General features: G+C 49.7%; 2 protein-coding genes across 2 annotated transcripts in view; one reads left to right on the forward strand and one right to left on the reverse strand.

Moving 5' to 3' along the window:
• JMJD1C (jumonji domain containing 1C) overlaps positions 1–19,314 on the reverse strand; it is a 1,023,975-nt gene that overhangs the window by 386,150 nt on the left and 618,511 nt on the right. The window lies entirely within an intron of this gene.
• Positions 13,712–17,522, forward strand: LOC142502122 (uncharacterized). The gene has a single exon (XM_075612979.1). The coding sequence runs from the start codon at positions 14,052–14,054 to the stop codon at positions 15,903–15,905; it is 1,854 nt and encodes a 617-aa protein (XP_075469094.1). The 5' UTR covers positions 13,712–14,051; the 3' UTR covers positions 15,906–17,522.

The raw sequence follows: 19,314 nt of genomic DNA on the forward strand, positions 1-19,314 counted from the left end.
GGTTAGGGGGTGGGGGAGGTTGAGGGGGTGGGGGAGGTTGAGGGGGTAGGGGAGGTTGAGGGGGTGGGGGTGGGGAGGAGAGGGTAGGGGAGGTTGAGGGGGTGGGGAGGAGAGGTTAGGGAGGTTGAAGGGGTGGGGTGGGGGTGGGAGGAGAGGGTGGGGGAGGTTGAGGGGGTGGGGGTGGGGAGGAGAGGGTGGGGGTGGGGAGGAGAGGGTGGGGGAGGTTGATGTGGTGGGGAGGGGGTGGGGAGGGGGTGGGGGAGGTTGAGGTGGTGGGGTGGGGGAGGTTGAGGGGGTGGGGTGAGGGTGGGGAGGAGAGGGGGGAAGTTGAGGTGGTGGGGAGGTTGAGGGGGTAGGGGGGTGGGCAGGGGGTGGGGGTGGGGAGGAGAGGGTGGGGGAGGGTGAGGGTAGGGGGAAGTTGAGGGGGTAGGGTAGGGGGAGGTTGAGGGGGTAGGGTAGTGGGGGTTGAGGGGGTAGGGGAGGGGGTGGAGTTGAGGGGGTTGGGTGGGGAGGATGAGGGGGTGAGGGGGTGGGGGAGGTTGAGGGGGTGGGGGAGGTTGAGGGGGTAGGGGGAGGTTGAGGGGGTAGGGGAGGTTGAAGGGGTAGGGAGGTTGAGGGGGTGGGGTGGGGAGGAGAGGGTGGGGGAGGTTGATGGGGTGGGATGGGGGTGGGGAGGAGAGGGTGGGTGGGAAGGGGAGGTTGTGGGGAGCGGGTGAGGGTGGGGGAGGTTGAGGGGGTGGGGTGAGGGTGGGGGAGGTTGAGGTGGTGGGGTAGGGGGATTGAGGGGGTGGGGAGGTTGAGGGGGTAGGGGGGTGGGGGGTGGGGAGGAGAGGGTGGGGGAGGTTGAGGGGGGAGGTTGAGGGGGTAGGGTAGGGGGAGGTTGAGGGGTTAGGGTAGTGGGGTTTGAGGGGGTAGGGGAGGGGGTGGAGTTGAGGGTGTTGGGTGGGGAGGTTGTAGGGGAGGATTAGGGGTTGAGGGGGTGGGGAGTTTGAGGGGGTGGGGGAGGTTGAGGGGGTAGGGGAGGTTGAGGGGGTGGGGTGGGGGTGGGGAGGAGAGGGTAGGGGAGGTTGATGGGGTGGGGGAGGTTGAGAGGGTGGGGAGGGGGTGGGGAGGGTAGGGGTGGTGGAGGGGGTGGGGAGGGTAGGGGTGGTGGAGTGGTTGGGGAGGGTAGTGGTGGTGGAGGAGATTGAGGGGGTGGGGTTGAGGGGGTGGGGAGATTGAGGGGTTGGTTGTAGGGGAGGATGAGGGGGTGGGGGAGGTTAAGGGGATGGGAGGTTGAGGGGATGGGGAGGTTGAGGGTGAGGGGGTTGAGGTGTTGGTTATAGGGGAGGTTAAGGGGGTGGGGGAGGTTGAGGGGATGGGGAGGTTGAGGGGATGGGGAGGTTGAGGGTTAGGGGGTTGAGGTGTTGGTTATAGGGGAGGTTGAGGGGGTGGTGGAGGTTGAGGGTGTGGGGGAGGTGAGGGGGAGGTTGAGGGAGTGGGGGAGGTGAGGGGAGGTTTAGGGAGTGGGGAGGTTGAGGTGAGGGGGTGGTTGAGGGAGTGGGGTGGTTGAGGGAGTGGGGTGGGGGAGGTTGAGGGGGTGGGGGAGGTTGAGGGGGTGGGGGAGGTTGAGGGGGTGGGGGAGGTGAGGGGGAGGTTGAAGGAGTAGGGTGGGGGAGGTTGAGGGAGTGGAGTGGGGGAGGTTGAGGGAGTGGGGTAGGGGGGTGAGGGGGAGGTTGAGGGAGTGGGGTAGGGGAGGTTGAGGGGGTGGGGTAGGGGGGGTGGTGGAGGTTGAGGGGGTGGGGTAGGGGAGGTTGAGGTGGTGGGGTAGGGGGGGTTGAGGGGTTGGGGGGGGGGAGGGTAGGGGAGGTTGAGGGGGTGGGGGGGAGAGGGTAGGTGAGGTTGAGGGTGTGGAGGGTGGTTGAGGGGGTGGGTAGGGGAGGTTGAGGGGGTGGGGAGGAGAGGGTAGGGGAGGTTGAGGGGGTGGGGAGGAGGGGGTAGGGGAGGTTGAGGGGGTAGGGGAGGTTGAGGGTGTGGGGAGGAGAGGGTAGGGGAGGTTGAGGGGGTGGGGAGGAGAGGGTAGGGGAGGTTGAGGGGGTGGGGAGGAGGGGGGTAGGGGAGGTTGAGGGGGTGGGGAGGAGGGGGTAGGAGAGGTTGAGGGTGTGGGGAGGAGAGGGTAGGGGAGGTTGAGGGGGTGGGGAGGAGAGGGTAGGGGAGGTGAGGGGATGGGGTGGGTAGGGAGGTTGAGGGGGAGGGGAGGGTAGGGGAGGTTGAGGGGATGGGAAGGAGGGTGTGGGGAGGGGAGGTGAGGGGGTGGGGAGGAGAGGGGAGGGGGTGGGGAGGAGAGGGTAGGGGTGGTTGAGGGGGAGGAGAGGGGAGATTGAGGGGGAGGAGAGGGTAGGGGAGGTTGAGGGGGTGGGAGGAGAGGGTAGGTGAGGTTGAGGGGGTGGGGAAGAGAGGGTAGGGGAGGTTGAGGGGTGGGGAGGAGAGGGTAGGTGAGGTTGAGGGGGTGGGAAGGAGAGGGAGGGGGTGGGGAGGAGAGGGTAGGGGAGGTTGAGGGGGTGGGGAGGAGAGGGTAGGTGAGGTTGAGGGGGTGGGGAGGGGAGGTTGAGGGGGTGGGGAGGAGAGGGTAGGGGAGGTATAGGAGGTGGGGAGGGTAGGGGAGGTATAGGGGGTGGGGAGGTATAGGGGGGTGGGGAGGTTTAGGGTATGGGGAGGGTAGGGGAGGGTGTGGGGAGGGTAGGGGAGGTTGAGGGGTGGGGAGGGTAGGCGAGGTTGAAGGGGTGGGGAGGAGAGGGTAGGGGAGGTTGAGGGGGTGGGGAGGAGAGGGTAGGGGAGGGTTGAGGGGGTGGGGAGGAGGGTAGGGGAGGTTGAGGGGGTCGGGAGGAGAGGGTAGGGGTGGTTGAGGGGAGGAGAGGGTAGGGGAGGTTGAGGGGGTAGGGAGGGTAGGGGAGGTTGAGGGGGTGGGAGGAGAGGGTAGGGGAGGTTGGGGGGGTGGGGAGGAGAGGGTAGGGGAGGTTGGGGGGGTGGGGAGGAGAGGGTAGGGAGGTTGGGGGGTTGGGGAAGAGAGGGTTGGGGAGGTGGGGAGGGTAGGGAGGTGAGGGGGTGGGTAGGGGAGGTTGAGGGGGTGGGGAGGAGAGGGGTTGGGGTGGGGGGAGGTTGAGGGTGGGGGGAGGTTGAGGATGTGGGGAGGAGAGGGTTGGGGAGGTTGAGGGTGTGGGGAGGAGAGGGTTGGGGAGGTTGAGGGTGTGTGGAGGTTGAGGGGTGTGGAGAGGAAGAGAGGGTAGGGGAGGTTGAGGGTGGGGGGGGGAGAGGGTTGGCGAGGTTGAGGGGGTGGGGAAGAGAGGGTAGGGGTGGGGAGGAGAGGGTAGGGGAGGTTGAGGTGTGGGGAGGAGAAGGTAGGGGAGGTTGAGGGGTTGGGGAGGAGAAGGTAGGGGATGTTGAGGGGTTGGGGAGGAGAAGGTAGGGGATGTTGAGGGGGTGGGGAGGAGAGGGTAGGTGAGGTTGAGGGGGTGGGGAGGAAAGGGTAGGGGAGGTTAAGGTGTGGGGAGGAGAAGGTGGGGAGGTTGAGGGGGTGGGGAGGAGAAGGTAGGGGAGGTTGAGGGGGTGGGGAGGAGAGGGTATGTGAGGTTGAGGTGGTGGGGAGGAAAGGGTAGGGGAGGTTAAGGTGGGGAGGAGAAGGTGGGGGAGGTTGAGGTGGTGGGTAGGAGAAGGTAGGGGAGGTTGAGGGGGTGGGGAGGAGAAGGTAGAGGAGGTTGAGGGGGTGGTGAGGAGAGGGTAGGGGAGGTTGAGGGGGTGGGTAGGAGAAGGTATGGGAGGTTGAGAGGGTGGGGAGGAGAGGTTAGGGTAGGTTGAGGGGGTGGGGAGGAGGAGAGAGTAGGGGAGGTTGAGGGGGTGGGGAGGAGAGTGTAGTGGAGGTTGAGGGGGTGGGGAAGAGGGTAGGGGAGGTTTAGGGGGTGGGGAGGAGAGGGTAGGGGAGGTTGAGGGGGTGGGGAGGAGAGGGTAGGAGAGGTTGGGGGGTGGGGAGCTGAGGGTATGGGAGGTGGGGAGGAGAGGGTAGGGGAGGTTTAGGGGGTTGGTAGGGGAGGTTGAGGGGGTGGTGGGAGAGGGTTGGGGAGGTTGAGGGGGTTGGTAGGGGAGGTTGAGGGGGTGGTGAGGAGAGGGTTGGGGAGGTTGAGGGGGTGGGGAGGAGAGGGTAGGGGAGGTTGAGGGGGGTGGGGAGGGGAGGTTGAGGGGGGTGGGGAGGAGAGGGTTGGGGAGGGTTGAGGGGGTGGGGTAGGGGGCGGGGAAGTTTGGGGGGTAGGGAGAGGTTGAGGGGAAGGAGGGGGTGGGGAGGAGAGGGTTGGGGAGGTTGAGGGGGTGGGGTAGGGGGCGGGGAAGTTGGGGGGTAGGGAGAGGTTGAGGGAGGAGGGGGTGGGGAGGAGAGGGTTGGGGAGGTTGAGGGGTGGGGTAGGGGGCGGGGAAGTTGGGGGGTAGGGAGAGGTTGAGGGGAAGGAGAGGGTAGGGAGGTTGAGGGGGTGGGGAGGTTGAGGGGGTGGGAGGTTGAGGGGGTGGGGAGGGGGGAGGAGAGGGTAGGGAGGTTGAGGGGGTCGGGAGGGGGAGGAGAGGGTAGGGATGTTGAAGGGGTGGGGAGGAGAGAGGAGGTTGAGGGGGAGGAGAGGGTAGGGGAGGTTGAGGGGGTGAGGAGGAGAGGGTAGGGGAGGAGAGGGTAGGGAGGTTGAGGGGGTGAGGAGGAGAGGGTAGGGGAGGTTGAGGGGATGGGGAGGAGAGGGTAGGGGAGGTTGAGGGGATGGGGAGGAGAGGGTAGGGAGTTGAGGGGTTGGGGAGGAGAGGGTAGGGGAGGTTGAGGGGATGGGGAGGAGAGGGTAGGGGAGGTTGAGGGGTGGAGAGGGTAGGGGAGGTTGAGGGGATGGGAAGGAGAGGGTAGGGGAGGTTGAGGGGATGGGGAGGAGAGGGTAGGGGAGGTTGAGGGGGTGGAGAGGGTAGGGGAGGTTGAGGGGATGGGAAGGAGAGGGTAGGGGAGGTTGAGGGGGTGGGGAGGAGAGGGGAGGTTGAGGGGGAGGAGAGGGTAGGGAGGTTGAGGGGGTGGGGAGGTTGAGGGGAGGAGAGGGTAGGGAGGTTGTGGGGGTGGGGAGGTTGAGGGGGAGGAGAGGGTAGGGTGGTTGGGGAGGAGAGGGTAGGGGAGGTGGGTAGGGGAGGTTGGGTAGGGGAGGTTGAGGGGGTGAGGTGGAAAGGGTATGGGAGGTTGAGGGGATGTGGAAGAGAGGGTAGGGGAGGTTGGGGAGGAGAGGGTAGGGGAGGTTGAGGGGGTGAGGAAGAGAGGGTAGGGAGGTTGAGGGGGTGGGGAGGTGAGGGGAGGAGAGGGTAGGGAGGTTGAGGGGGTGGGGAGGAGAGGGTAGGGAGGTTGAGGGTGGGGAGGTTGAGGGGGAGGAGTGGGTGGGAGGTTGAGGGGTGGGGAGGAGAGGGGAGTTTGAGAGGTTGGGGAGGTGAGGGTAGGTGAGGTTGAGGGGGTGGGGAGGAGAGGGTAGGGAGGTTGAGGGGGTGGGGATGTTGAGGGGGTGGGAAGGAGAGGGTAGGGAGGTTAAGGGGGTGGGGAGGAGAGGGGAGGTTGGGAGGGGAGGTTGAGGGGGAGGGGAGGTTGAGGGGGTGGGGAGGAGAGGGTAGGGGAGGTTGAGGGGGTGGGGAGGGTAGGGGAGGTTGAGGGGGTGGGGAGTAGAGGGTAGGGGCGGTTGAAGGGGTGGGGAGGAGAAGGTAGGGGAGGTTGAGGTGGTGGGGAGGAGAGGGTAGGGGAGGTTGAGGGGGTGGGGAGGAGAGGGTATGGGGAGGTTTAGGGGGTGGTGTGGAGAGGGTAGGGAGGTTTAGGGGGTTAGGGGGAGAGGGTAGGGGAGGTTGAGGGGGTGGGGAGGAGATGGTTGAGGAGGTTGAGGGTGTGGGGGGGTTGAGGGGGTGGGGAGGAGAGGGTAGGAGAGTTTGAGGGGGTGGGGTAGGGGGTGGGGAGGTTGAGGGGTGGGGGAGGAGAGGGTAGGGGGGGTTGAGGGTGTGTGGAGGAGACGGTAGGTTGAGAGGTTGAGGGGGAGGAGAGGGTATGGTAGGTTGAGGGGGGTGGAGAGGTTGAGGGGGAGGAGAGGGTAGGGGAGGTTGAGGGTGTGAGGAGGAGAGGGTAGGGGAGGTTAGGGGGGTGGGGAGGAGAGGGTTGGGGGGAGAGGTGGACATGGTAGGGGAGGTTGAGGGGGTGGGGAGTAGAGGTTAGGGGAAGTTGAGGGGGTGGGGTAGGGGGTTGAGGGGGTGGGGAGGAGAGGTTGGAAGGAGTGGGTAGAGTGGTGGGGTAGAGAGTGGGATAGAGGAGGAGAGGGTACAGTGGTTGAGGTGAGTGGGTATGGTAGAGAGGGGGGATAGGGGTGGGTGGAGGAGACGGGGATATGAGTTGGGTGGGGTAGAGGGATAGGGGAGGGGTGGAGAGTGTAGAGTGGTGTGGTAGAGAGGGGGGATAGGGGTGGGTGTAGGAGAGGGGGATATGGGTGGGTGGGATAGGGGTAGGGAGGTGGGATAGGGGTGGTGTAGAGGGATAGGGGTTGTGAGGAGAGTGTAGAGTGGTGGGGTAGACTGGGGGTAGAGAGGGGGGATAGGGGAGGAGAGGGTAGAGTGGTGGAAGAGAGTGGGTTGGGTAGAGAAGCTGGGATAAGGGTGGGGGGAGGAGAGGGGGATAGGGGTGGGGGGGATAGGGGTGGGGGGAGAATAGGGGGGTAACGATGGGAGTAGGAGGGGGGTGGGGATTGAGAGGGTAGAGGGGGTCGTGTAGAGAGGGTGGGGTGGTGGGTTAGAGAGGGTGGTGGGTTAGAGAGGGTGGAGGCGAGGGGGTTGGGTGGAGGGGGGGAAGAAAGAGGTTTGGGTGGGGAGGAGAGGGTGGGGGTGGTGTAGAGGGGGGTGGGGAGGAGAGGGTGGAGGTGGTGTGGAGGAGAGGGTAGAGAGAAGGATGAGAGGGGGAGGGGTGGGGTAGAGATGGGGTTGGGTGGGGAGGAGGAGGTGGTGTAGAGAGGGTGGGGGTGGTGTGGGGGAGAGAGGGTTGGGTAGGGAGGAGGGGTGGTGTAGAGAGGGTGGGGGGTGGTGTAGAGGGGGAGTGTTGGGTGGAGAGGAGAGGTGGGGTAGAGAGGGGATGGGGTAGGATAGAGAGGAGGTAGGGAGGGGGAGGGGGTAGGATAGAGATGAGGGGGAGTGGGGTAGAGAGGAAGGGGGTGGGTTAGAGCAGGGGAGCGCAAACTTTTTGTGCTGCGCCCCCCTGTCTCTCTGCCCCCGGCTCTCGCGCCCCCCTGCCTTCCTTCAGCCACGTCAGATGACGCTGCGTGGGCGTGTGACGTCAGGTCACATGGTGCCGCGGCGTCTATTGACGCCGCGTTGCCATGGCGACGCAACACAGGCGGCTGAATCCCGGTAAGTAAACAGTTGCAGGGGCCTCACGCGATCCCCCGGCATTTAATTTAAATGCCTGGGGGAAGAGCGCGGGGCCTCTGCAACTGCCCGCGCCCCCCCAGCACAATCTCCCGCCCCCCCTGGGGGTCGCGCCCCCCACTTTGCGCATCGCTGGGTTAGAGGAAGGGTGGGTGGTGGGTGGGAGGGTAGGGGGGGAGGGGTGGGGGAGAGAGGGGGTTGGGTAGGGAGGAGGGGTGGTGTAGAGAGGGTGGGGGTGATGTAGAGGGGGAGTGTTGGGTGTAGAGGAGAGGTGGGGTAGAGAGGAGATGGGGTGTGGTAGAGGGCATGGTGTAGGATAGAGAGGAGGTAGGGAGGGGGAGGGGGTAGGATAGAGATGAGGGGGGTGGGGTAGGATAGAGATGAGGGGTGGGGTAAAGAGGGAGGGGGTGGGGTAGAGAGCAAGGGGGTGGGTTAGAGGAGGGGTGGGAGGGTAAGGGCTGGGTGGTGGCGGGGAGGGTAAGGGAGGGGTGGTGGCGGGGAGGGTAAAGGAGGGGAGAGGTGGTGGCAGGGAGGGTAAGGGAGGGGTTGTGGCTGTGGAGGTGGTGGGGATATGGGGAGAGGTGAGGTAGAGAGGGGAGGGGGTAGGATAGAGATGAGGGTAACGGAGTGGTGGTGGCAGGGAGGGTTAAGGGAAAATAATTGTAGCATTTTTTTAAAATGTATTATTGTTACACTGAAGGACAGAAAAGTGAATAAGGCTCTCATCAGGAAGTGTGATATTAGGGATATTAAATGTGATATAAGTATGATAATAAAATATAATATTTGTGCTCCAAAAAATAAGTGATTGTACAAAATGCAGCTAGAGGATGGTCTGGGATCCTCTTCTGTGAAGTGCTAGGCAGTGGAGTTGGGAAGCGCAAATATCACCAAAAAACGACATAGAAAACATCCAATAGTGCAGATAGTCTGGAATGGGAATAGTATATGCTAGAGATGTTCTATGAGATGTACACTAATGTTTCACAATATTGAATAAAGCAGTTCCAAATTCAGTTTGGTATATTGGTGCTGGATGGGGTGTGTGTTGATCAGATCTGGTCACTAGTCCTCAGTGGCATGAAGCTCTCAGGTGAAAATAAAACAAAGGGGAAAATAAAACATAGTGCGATCTATGTGTATTAAGCAGATGAATCAAATATGAGAAAAAACACACTTGCATAATTCGTAAGGGTACTGACATGTAATACTAAAGATGCGATCAGTTTCTCTGATCTCTGCTGTCTTGCACAGTCCTCTGTGGTCCGGCGTCTCCCCGTTTCTAGCACTTCCGGTCTTCGGTGTCGTCACTTCCGGCGATTGGAATGCAAGACGGCCATGGAACGCATGCACGGGCTAGCACGGACGTACGCTGATTCTCAGCAGGCGGGCAGCAGTGGCAGTAATGACTCAATGCGTTTCGCACTGATTCAGCTTTGTCATGATGATTGCGTCACAGGATCCTTAATAAATATCCCCTTCAGTGTCCTTATTGGTCAGATGTCTTATTACAAATGATGTGCAATGGATCTAGGTATTATCATCTAATACACAGGAATTCATCCTAATATCCTTCTAGGGATACCATTTGATATACCAATGTGCACATAGACATAGTAATAGTTCAAATGCCAAGTGTATAATGCTAAATACAAAATCATAAGTAATGAGGGGAACTTTATTCAGGGATAAAAAATATAATCGTACATTTTAAAGGAAAATAGATTTATAGGGCTAAAATATAATAGCTCTCTATTAAATACAATACATAATTATATAATTATTAAAAATATGAAATATAAAAATTATCAAGAATTGATGGAAAATTGATGGGAGGGTGGAATTAAGTTATACTAGACAGTTCCAGAACCTTATAGACTGGGACAGAACTGTCCGCTAATATTCTTAATTTTAAAGAAAATATGTGAGGACAATTGATCAAATAGACCATAATAGCATAAAAATTGGCCATAATAGTAGCATAAAAATAGAAAGGACATATATCTCACAAACCAGTAACCATATTAAAAATGACAGAACACGTTATGCACGACAAAAACACATTAATATATACAACATTAATATATAAAACATTCATAACGACGATTGATGAAAACGAGAAAATAGTAAAATGCATCATAAATGAGTGGATTATAAAAAATACAAATTGAAAATAAGTGAAGTTGAAATATCAAAGTGCAATTGGATAAAAGTGGTATAGAAAAGCACGAATGTCTATGCTTACGTTTAGACCTCCCGGATGCATCGTTTTGAGACAATGGATGTTCTCTCGTTTGGCTAAATCATTTGTTCTGTTCCCTCCTCTCCAATGAGCTGCTACATGTTCTATACCTTTTATAGATGAGTCCTCTGGAATTTGACTCATAGTTACATAGTAGATGAGGTTGAAAAAAGACTTCCGTCCATCAAGTTCAACCTATGCTAAATTTAGACAACAGATACTTTATCCTATATCTATACTTACTTATTGATCCAGAGGAAGGCAAACAAAAACCCCCATTAAAGCTGCAGTTCAGTCTTTTTTTATTTTTTTTAAATTTATTTTTTTACTTCAATAGTTTCATGTGTGCAATCTCTAATTACCTAAAGAACTGTATAGCTGCCAGCCAATTCGTTCTCCATGTATTGATAGGTCGAAATTTGGTGACATAATTAGTGAAGGGATCTGTTTATATTCTGCTTGTCTGTCAGTGGAAGCTCATGAATATTCATGAGCAATCCTGCACTGACACGTGCTAGAGGGAGATCATTGCTGACAAAGGGGTGTTCCAGGGCTTGTGACAGGACATGAAGGGACAGTGCCTTAGCAAATGGCTGTTAAAATAGGATACAAGAAAATTGGTCTTTCAAAGTTGTTTTTTTAAAAACAGAAAATGCTAAAAGTATTTTTTCTTACTACAGAACTGATTTATTAAAAAAAAAACACATGCAGGATATTGACTGAACTGCAGCTTTAAGGGGAAAAATTAATTCCTTCCTGACTCCAAGAATTGGCAGTCGGATTAATCCCTGGATCAACATCCTTCCCATATATATACTTATTTGGTATATCCCTGTATACCTTTCCCATCTAAAAAGATGTCCAACCTTTTTTTTGAACAAATCTATTGTATCTCCCATCAGTCTCCATGGGTAATGAATTGCACATTTTAACTGCCCTTACTGTAAAGAACCCTTTCCTTTGTTGCTGGTGAAATTTCCTTTCCTCCAACCTTAAGGGATGGCCCCGAGTCCTTTGTACTGCCCGTGGGATGAATAGTTCGTTTGAAAGCTCCTTGTATTGTCCCTGAATATATTTGTATATAGTTATCATATCCCCTCTTAGACGCCTCTTTTCTAATGTAAATAAATCTAATTTAGCTAGCCGCTCCTCATAAGTTAGAATGTCCATCCCCTTTATTAATTTGGTGGCTCTTCTCTGCACTCTCTCTAGTTCCATAATGTCTTTTCTTAGGATTAGTGCCCAAAATTGTACTCCATATTCAAGGTGTGGTCTTACTAATGCTTTGTAAAGGGGCATAATTATGTTTACTTCCCTTCCATCCATTGCCCGTTTGATGCAAGATAAGATCTTGTTTGCATTTGCAGCTACTGCATGACATTGGGCACTATTGCTAAGCCTGCTGTCTACAAGCACTCCTAAATCCTTCTCCATCAAGGATTCCCCCCATATATCTCCATTTAATTTGTAAGTCGCCTTTTTATTCTTGTATCCCAAATGCATAACCTTACATTTATCTGTATTAAACCTCATCTGCCATTTACCTGCCCACGTTTCCAGTCTCTCCAAGTCCTTCTGAAGAGAAATTACATCCTGCTCTGATTCTATTACCTTACACAATTTAGTATCATCAGCAAAGATGGAGACTTTGCTCTCGATCCCAACCTCAAGATCATTAATAAACAAGTTAAAATGCAGGGGTCCCAGTACCGATCCCTGAGGTACTCCACTCACGACTTTAGCCCAACCTGAAAAAGTTCCATTTATGACAACCCTCTGTTGTCTGTCCTTTAACCAGTTTTCAATCCACGTGCATATATTATTACTGAGTCCAACTTTCTTTATTTTGTACACCAACCTCTTGTGTGAAACCGTATCAAAAGCCTTTGCAAAATCTAAGTAGACCACATCAACTGCATTACCCTGGTCTATATTCCTACTTACCTCCTCAAAGAAACAAATAAGGTTAGTTTGGCAAGATCTATCCTTCATAAATCCATGCTGACTATTACTAATAATTTTGTTTTCCATTAGGTATTCCTGAATATTATCCCGTATTAAACCTTCATGTAGTTTCCCTACTATTGAAGTTAGGCTTAGAGGTCTGTAATTTCCCTGTTGTGATCTAGCTCCCTGCTTTACGCCAATCTTCTGGTACTGAGCCTGTGGAAATGGAGTCCTTGAATATTAAATATAATGGTGTTACTATTACTGAGCTTAACTCCTTGAGAACTCTTGGATGTATGCCATCGGGCCAGGTGCCTTATTAACTTTAATTTTTTCAAGTTGCTTATGAACTTCTTCCTCAGTTAACCAATTGTTCATTAATATGGAGGTTGTGACTTCCTCCTGCGGCACTACTATTGAACTTGATTCTTCCCTGGTAAACAAAGAGGCAAATAATTTGTTTAATACCTCAGCTTTTTCCTTATCTCCAATAATCTGCCTACCCATCTCACACTGAAAGGGTCCTATATTTTCTTTTCTCATTTTTTTATTGTTAAGGTACTTAAAGAATTTTTTAGGGTTGACCTTACTTTCTATTGCAATCCTTTTTTCATTATCCATTTTTGCTAATTTGATTGCCCTTTTGCAATTTTTGTTACATTCCTTATAATTTTGATACGATGTCTCTGTCCCTTCTGACTTAAAGAATCTAAACGCCTTCCTCTTCTTGTCCATTTCCTCCCCTACCTGTTTATTTAGCCACATTGGTTTTGACTTATTTCTTTTATACTTATTACCCAAGGGTATACACTGATAAGTGTGCTTTTCTAGCAATGTTTTAAAGACTGCCCATTTATCTTCTACATTTTCCTTGCAAAAACATCATCCCATTGTATTACTACTAGATTAGACCTCAGTTTATAAAAATCTGCCTTTCCAAAGTTGAAGGTCTTTGTTGAACCCAAGTAATCTGTTTTTTGATAATTTATTTCAAATGAGACCATGTTATGATCACTTTTACCCAAATGTTCCAGGACTTGAATATTTGTTATTACTTCTACATTGTTTGATATGACCAAATCCTGAACTGCCCCTCTCCTGGTTGGTTCCTCAATAATTTGGGTCATATAATTATCTTTAAGCACCCCCAAAAACCTGTTCCCTTTTGTTGTAATGCTAATCTCATTGCCCCAGTCTATGTCTGGATAATTAAAATCCCCCATTATGCAAACATGACCCAGTTTTGATGCCTTCTCCATTTGCAAAAGTATTTTAGCTTCCTCAATCTCACAGATATTTGGTGGTTTATAGCATATTCCCACAAACATTTTCTTTATACTTTTACCTCCACTGCTAATTTCTATCCACAAAGTCTCTACAGTTTCATCATTCCCTTCATAGACATCATCCATTATAATAGGTTTTAGATCCGGTTTAACATATAAGCATACTCCACCTCCCCTTCTATTTGTTCGATCCTTCCGAAAAAGAGAATAACCCTCTAAATTAACTGTCCAGTCATGAGTTTCATCCCACCATGTTTCAGTAATGCCTATGATATCATACTGCTCCCTTGAAGCTATTAATTCAAGCTCCCACATTTTATCTGTCAGGCTTCTTGCATTAGCAAGACTCATGACACAATTGAAAATGTTTTGGTATACTATGTATGCTATGTGTCTGTATATTCCTTTTTATATTTCCTATCTGCAGATTTTTAAAGCTCTTGTGGTTCTTCCTATGTTTTGTAACCCACATGGGCATGCTATAAGATATCATGTATTCCATTCTGCAGTTTAAATCTTGTTTAATTGAGAATTCTTCTTTTGTTGTGTTTGATTTGAAAGTCTTCTTTTCTTGCATCTGACATTGGTGCTTTTCTATAACACTTTTATCCTATTGCACTTTATGAGATATTTCAACTTCACTTATTTTTCATTTCTATTTTTTATAATCCACTCATTTAGATGTCCATATATTATATGTTAATAATATATATATTTTTTAACAGCAGCTTGAATGGCTTCTTTAAAACCACATGATTTGTATTCCTCCATTACAATTACATTCTCATTTATTTATGAACAGTATGGGCCATATTTAGTGAGCAGTCTTCTGTACTAGAAGGTACCCTCCAGCACATGGAGGTGTTTTATGGCAGACGACTTGATCAATAGCGACATATATCTTTATGGTGTATTAATCCTTAATTATTGGGAACCACAGACCATGCAATGCTTTTAAAGATGACAAAAGGACAGGTTTTAAGAAGTATTTAATTTTTCAAATATTGTATATGATCTACAAATATATAAAGTTGATCACGTACAATTTGTCTTAACTCTGTACAAAATACATGACAAATTGTGGCTCCATTGTAAAGAGGGTCTTATATTTTATAACTTTGTTGTCCTACCACATTTGAGCTAATGATTTTATGTTTTTTATGGCACCAGAACTATTGAAGCATATGTTATATTATCCCCGCTCTTCCTCCCCCCCCCTCTTTTATTTTTTTCTCCCTGTAGGTTCTTTGGTAGGTGGAATAAGACTAGATGGACATCACACAGCTAATTACTCTCCACAGTGGAAAATGGAAAATAACAGCATTGCCCAAGAATCTAAGCAGAGAAGCGGTCATATGCCACCCTCACCAGATATGAAAAAGAAAATTGATTCAGAGGAATCCTCATGTAAAAGACAGTATTTTACAAATGGCAAACAATGTGTAAAGCATTCAAGCATTACTTCTCCAGATGAGAAGTGCACAGAATGTAACCAAAAAGTAACACAAATAAACAATAACATGTGTGTCAAGAAATCCATGTACACAGAAAGTGGTAAAATCCTTAATGGAAAATCAGTGTCTAAAGTTCACCAAAGAACTCACACTGGAAAGGGGCTGTATAAGTGCAACTCAAAGCTTGCTCCAAACCTGGGGACATACACAGATGTTGAACCATTTCATTTCAATCCAAATCTTGCTACAAACCAGAAAGCCAGCGCAGAGGAAACACCCTATACTTTCTCAGAATCTGTTGAAAGCTTCAGTTTTAGCTCACTTCCTGTGCATCAAGGAACTCCGATGGAAGAGAGACCATATGCATGCACTGTATGTGGGATAAACTTTAGTAGCTACTTAAGTCTTGCTAGACACCAGAAGATCCACACAGGAGAGAGCCCATATGTGTGTTTAGAATGTGGACAAAGCTTCAGTCACAGCTCTCATCTTGTTACACATGAGAAATGTCATACAGTGGAGAGGCCATATACCTGCCTTGAATGTGGGAAGAGATTTGTTAGCAGCTCTCAACTTCTTAAGCACCAACGTACCCACACAGGAGAGATGCCCTATTCTTGTGCTGATTGTGGGAAAACCTTTCGGGACAGTTCAGGTCTTGTTACACACCGGGTAATTCACACAAAAGAGAGACCATTTACATGCATTGAATGTGGAAGAAGCTTTGGTCATGTCTCGAATCTTGTGAGACATCAAAAACTCCATACAGGAGAGAAGCCGTTTACCTGCACAGAATGTGGCAAAAGGTTTGCTTTCAGCTCACTTCTTGTTAAGCACCAACGAAGTCACACAGAAGAGATGCCGTTTTCGTGCAATGATTGTGGAAAAATGTTTAGAGACAGTTCTGGTCTTGTTAGACATCAGAGAATTCACACAAAAGAGAGGCCATTTACCTGTACTGAATGCGGGAAATGCTTTGCACATATTTCAAATCTTGTTAGACATCAGAGAATCCACACAGGGGAGAAGCCCTATGTGTGCATTGATTGTGGAAAAGGTTTTAGTATCCAATCAAATCTAATAACACACCAGAGACTTCATTCTGGAGAAAAGCCATTTAATTGTACAGAGTGTGAGAAGACATTTAGTGATGGCTCAAGTCTTCTCAAACACCTGAGAAGCCACACAAAAGAAAAACCGTATACTTGCACCGAATGTGGAAAAAGCTTTAGTTACAGCTCTAATCATATTAGACACCAGAGACTGCACACGGAAGAAAGACCATATACATGCACTGAATGTGGGAAAAGCTATTGTGATAGCTCAGCTCTTTTTAAACACCTGAGGACTCACACAGGAGAAAAACCATTTTCATGCTCAGAGTGTGGGAAAAGCTTCAGTGTCCATTCCAGGCTGGTTATACACCAGAGACTCCACACAGGGGAAAGGCCATATAACTGCACTGAATGTGGGAAAAACTATCGTGACCGTTCAAGTCTTGTAAGACACTTTAGAACGCATGCAAAAGAAATCCCGAATGAAGAAACTTAAATGCCAGATATCTGAGATTATTTTGATATCTAGTTTATTTGAAATTGTGGCCTTTTTTAATTCTTATTATTGGAAAATTCATAAGACACCTGTAATATGTCTTGACATGTGCATAGTACTTTTAGGGCTTTGCTTTGAAACACATTTTTGTACTTTGGTGGGTCTAAAAGTGCATTACTATTGTTTATTTATCATGTGCTAATATATTCTGCAGCACAATACAATAAGAGATAAGAGAACAATATCATACAACAATATTTAATGGGGTACAGTACTTGAAACCCATGCTCCAATAAGAAGAAAGTGGAAACACAGGGTTGGTTGATGGTGTTGAAGTTCTGTTGCTACTCAGAATGAGCCTACAGTAGTTACTAACAAGCTCTCTTTGGACATTAGGTCCCGCGTGAGGAATCCTTTTACATGTAAAAGGATGTGGGGGGAGTCTGATATTTTTGGACAGAGAGTTGTGTGTGTGGTGTCAAAGCATTACTTGCCTGTAAATAGATGTGCTATAGCAGGGGGGCGCAAACTTTTTTCCCTGCGCCCCCCTGACGGCTGTCCCCTCCCGCGCCCCCAACCCCAACTTACCCGCGCTCCGGCGTAATGACGTCACGTTGCCATAGCAACGTGACGTCACATGACCTCGCAGCGTCATTTTGACGTCGCGTTGCCATGGCGACGCAGGGAGGAAGCCGCCGGAGCCACGGTAAGTTAGGTTTACAGAGGCCCTGCAGCTCCCCCGGCACTTAATTTAAGTGCCTTCGGGAAGCGCGCGGGGCCTCTGTAAACCCCGCGCCCCCCGTCGGCAGTGTCGCGCCCCCCCTGGGGGTCGCGCCCCACAGTTTGCGCACCGCTGTGCTATAGGATCAATATAGAATGCTGTTATGTATGTATTTAATAAACCTCACAAGACTTTTCTTGAGATGCCCAACATCTGATTAAATAGTTCGTAAACGCTATAAATGCGATTATTATAACCTACAACATATATAACATTACAATTGTAGCCCCTCCACACTACCTACAAGAGTGAGGAAATGCTAAATTAATTGTAAATTGTATTTTTTATGTTGCCTTGGGTGGTTGTTAATTATTGCTTTTTGACCACAATCTATAGAGCTCTCATTGGTTATCACCTCTAACTTACTCATCAGTTGGGGAAAGGCATGTTCTAAATAAAAAAGGCAAGCCAGAAATAGGGTTTCCTGTGATTTAAAATGATTGAAATTATGAGATCTCAATTAACCAATGATATATTTATAGTAATGCCTAGCCAAATACTGGATTAAGATGTAATCAAGCTAATCATCTTTTGAGAAAATAGTCTTATTAGTGACATACAGTATGACATGGCCAATCATGAAGGACTTAATAAGACTTTATCAGGGAGTTGTGAACACCACACACATATCAGAATTATTGTTTTTCTACTTTCTCTGCTTTTTTTATTCCTTAATATTTGTAGGGTCCACCTGTAAATTAAGGCCTGCAACCAGGACATACATACACATGACGTGCATGTCCTTACTCTAAACTAAAACTGTTTTAATAAAGAAAAGCTATTTTGTGTATATTTCACCTTCATAAGAGAATTTACCTTAATTTTTTTTAGTAGAATCTTGTACATGGGTGTCATTCTTTGCTGTGCCTTCTACTTTACCAAGGCTTTCTACCCTCAGCAGCTACAAAATGATGCAGTATAACAGCTGTCATAGCTTTAAAATGCAACCAGTCAGTCAAAAACATCTTCTAAATGACTTCTTGGAAATAAACTCCCTTAAAACATAAGTACAGAGGGTCCGAGTTTGAATGCCTGAAGCTAACCATATTGCGGACAATAATAGTGCCCTTTCAAATATTGTCTTCCCAGACTGGGTATTTCAGTGACTCTTCTATGAATTCAGGATCTATAAGGTACTCTTTGGACTTGCTCAATCTGCATAGCGACTTGACCATGTACAGTAATAGCCACCTTTTTGCTATGTCTGATCCTTTTGTCTCCCTGCACAATTTTTGTATCTGGGCAAAGGCTTACAATCTTTTGGGTTGCTTATATTCACAATTACCTTTCTGTAATGTCTTGTCTTTACCCATAATGTTTTGCTGTATGGCATTATTGGTACTTGCTTTATGCTTTTAATAAACAAAATAGTTCCCAGCACACACAAACAGAAAAAAGCAGATCTGCAATGAATATTTAATGTGAAAGCCTATAAAATAAAAATGTACAGAATGAAAGATGTGGAAGTAAACCGTACTCCGAGTGCTGAATGGCACTTAAGGGAAAGGGGTGTATAATGGAGGATGTGGATAGGGGAAGGCAGGGGGTGTGAAAACAATGATAGGGAAGTAGGTGAGTAAGGGGGGGGGGGGGGGGGAATATACAGATGTAGATGCGGCCCGCATAGCCACATTATGCGTAGGGAAAAGGGATTTCTTATCGGAGGAACATGTCTCGGACATTCCTAAATGCTCTCGAGAAGCATCTCAGACATAAGGTTAGCCTAGAGCTTCAAGCCACGACATTGGCTGAATACTATTGAGCCAAACGTATCCCTAGAATTGAGATGCAGTTTAAGGCCCTCACTATTTGCCCACACTATTTGCTGATCAAACTGAGTATTGTGAACAATGGAAAGGGATTCTTAACAAATGCTCTCTTGACCTAATTATACTCACCATTGTTCACATACACAAAGATTTAATAGACACAAACCCACATCACTGCACTTGAGGACAGTCTTAAAGGCTTGTTGGATGCCAGTGAGCTGATGATGAGTGTATCTAAAGAGGTACACAGAAAGAATCCCTTTGTAGGCGCACCGCAGACCTTTATAGAATAAATGTGGTCAGGGGAAATAAATAATTGTGTTTAACAAAATTTTTATTAATCAAATTAGTGATGGTGTAATAAAAATAGCAAATATTAAAGAACTAGTATTTACTATGTTAAAAGACACTAATTGTGTCACAACGGTAGGTCCAGAGGAACTACTCTGGGCCCATCAGCAGATGTAGATATACAGTATATGTAGCTTGTATTGATTCACTGTAATGTCTTGGATGTTTAGCATATATCTAAGGTATACCAGTATATGTCCTGAAGTGGATGTAGATCACTCAAGTGTGACACCTAGTGGTGCTGAAATGTTTCACACCCTATGCCTAGATCTTCATTGCTATATGCCTCTGTGCTCTAATGTTTCCACTGGCAGTATGTGGTCCCATGAGTGAGTGCATGGTTGGAATCCGCCGTGCATATACCAACAGTGTATGGAGGATTCTTGACTATCCAATGTGACTGGCTGGGTAAGTATCGCCCTAGTGCAGATGCAGATATGCACTGATGGTATGTAGCTACCTGATTCTGGTCACGATTATTGTGTCTCAGCAGTGATGGGGTTAATGT

The sequence above is a fragment of the Ascaphus truei genome, chromosome 8 (genome assembly GCF_040206685.1).
Source record: "Ascaphus truei isolate aAscTru1 chromosome 8, aAscTru1.hap1, whole genome shotgun sequence".
In the NCBI taxonomy this organism is placed as follows: domain Eukaryota; kingdom Metazoa; phylum Chordata; class Amphibia; order Anura; family Ascaphidae; genus Ascaphus; species Ascaphus truei.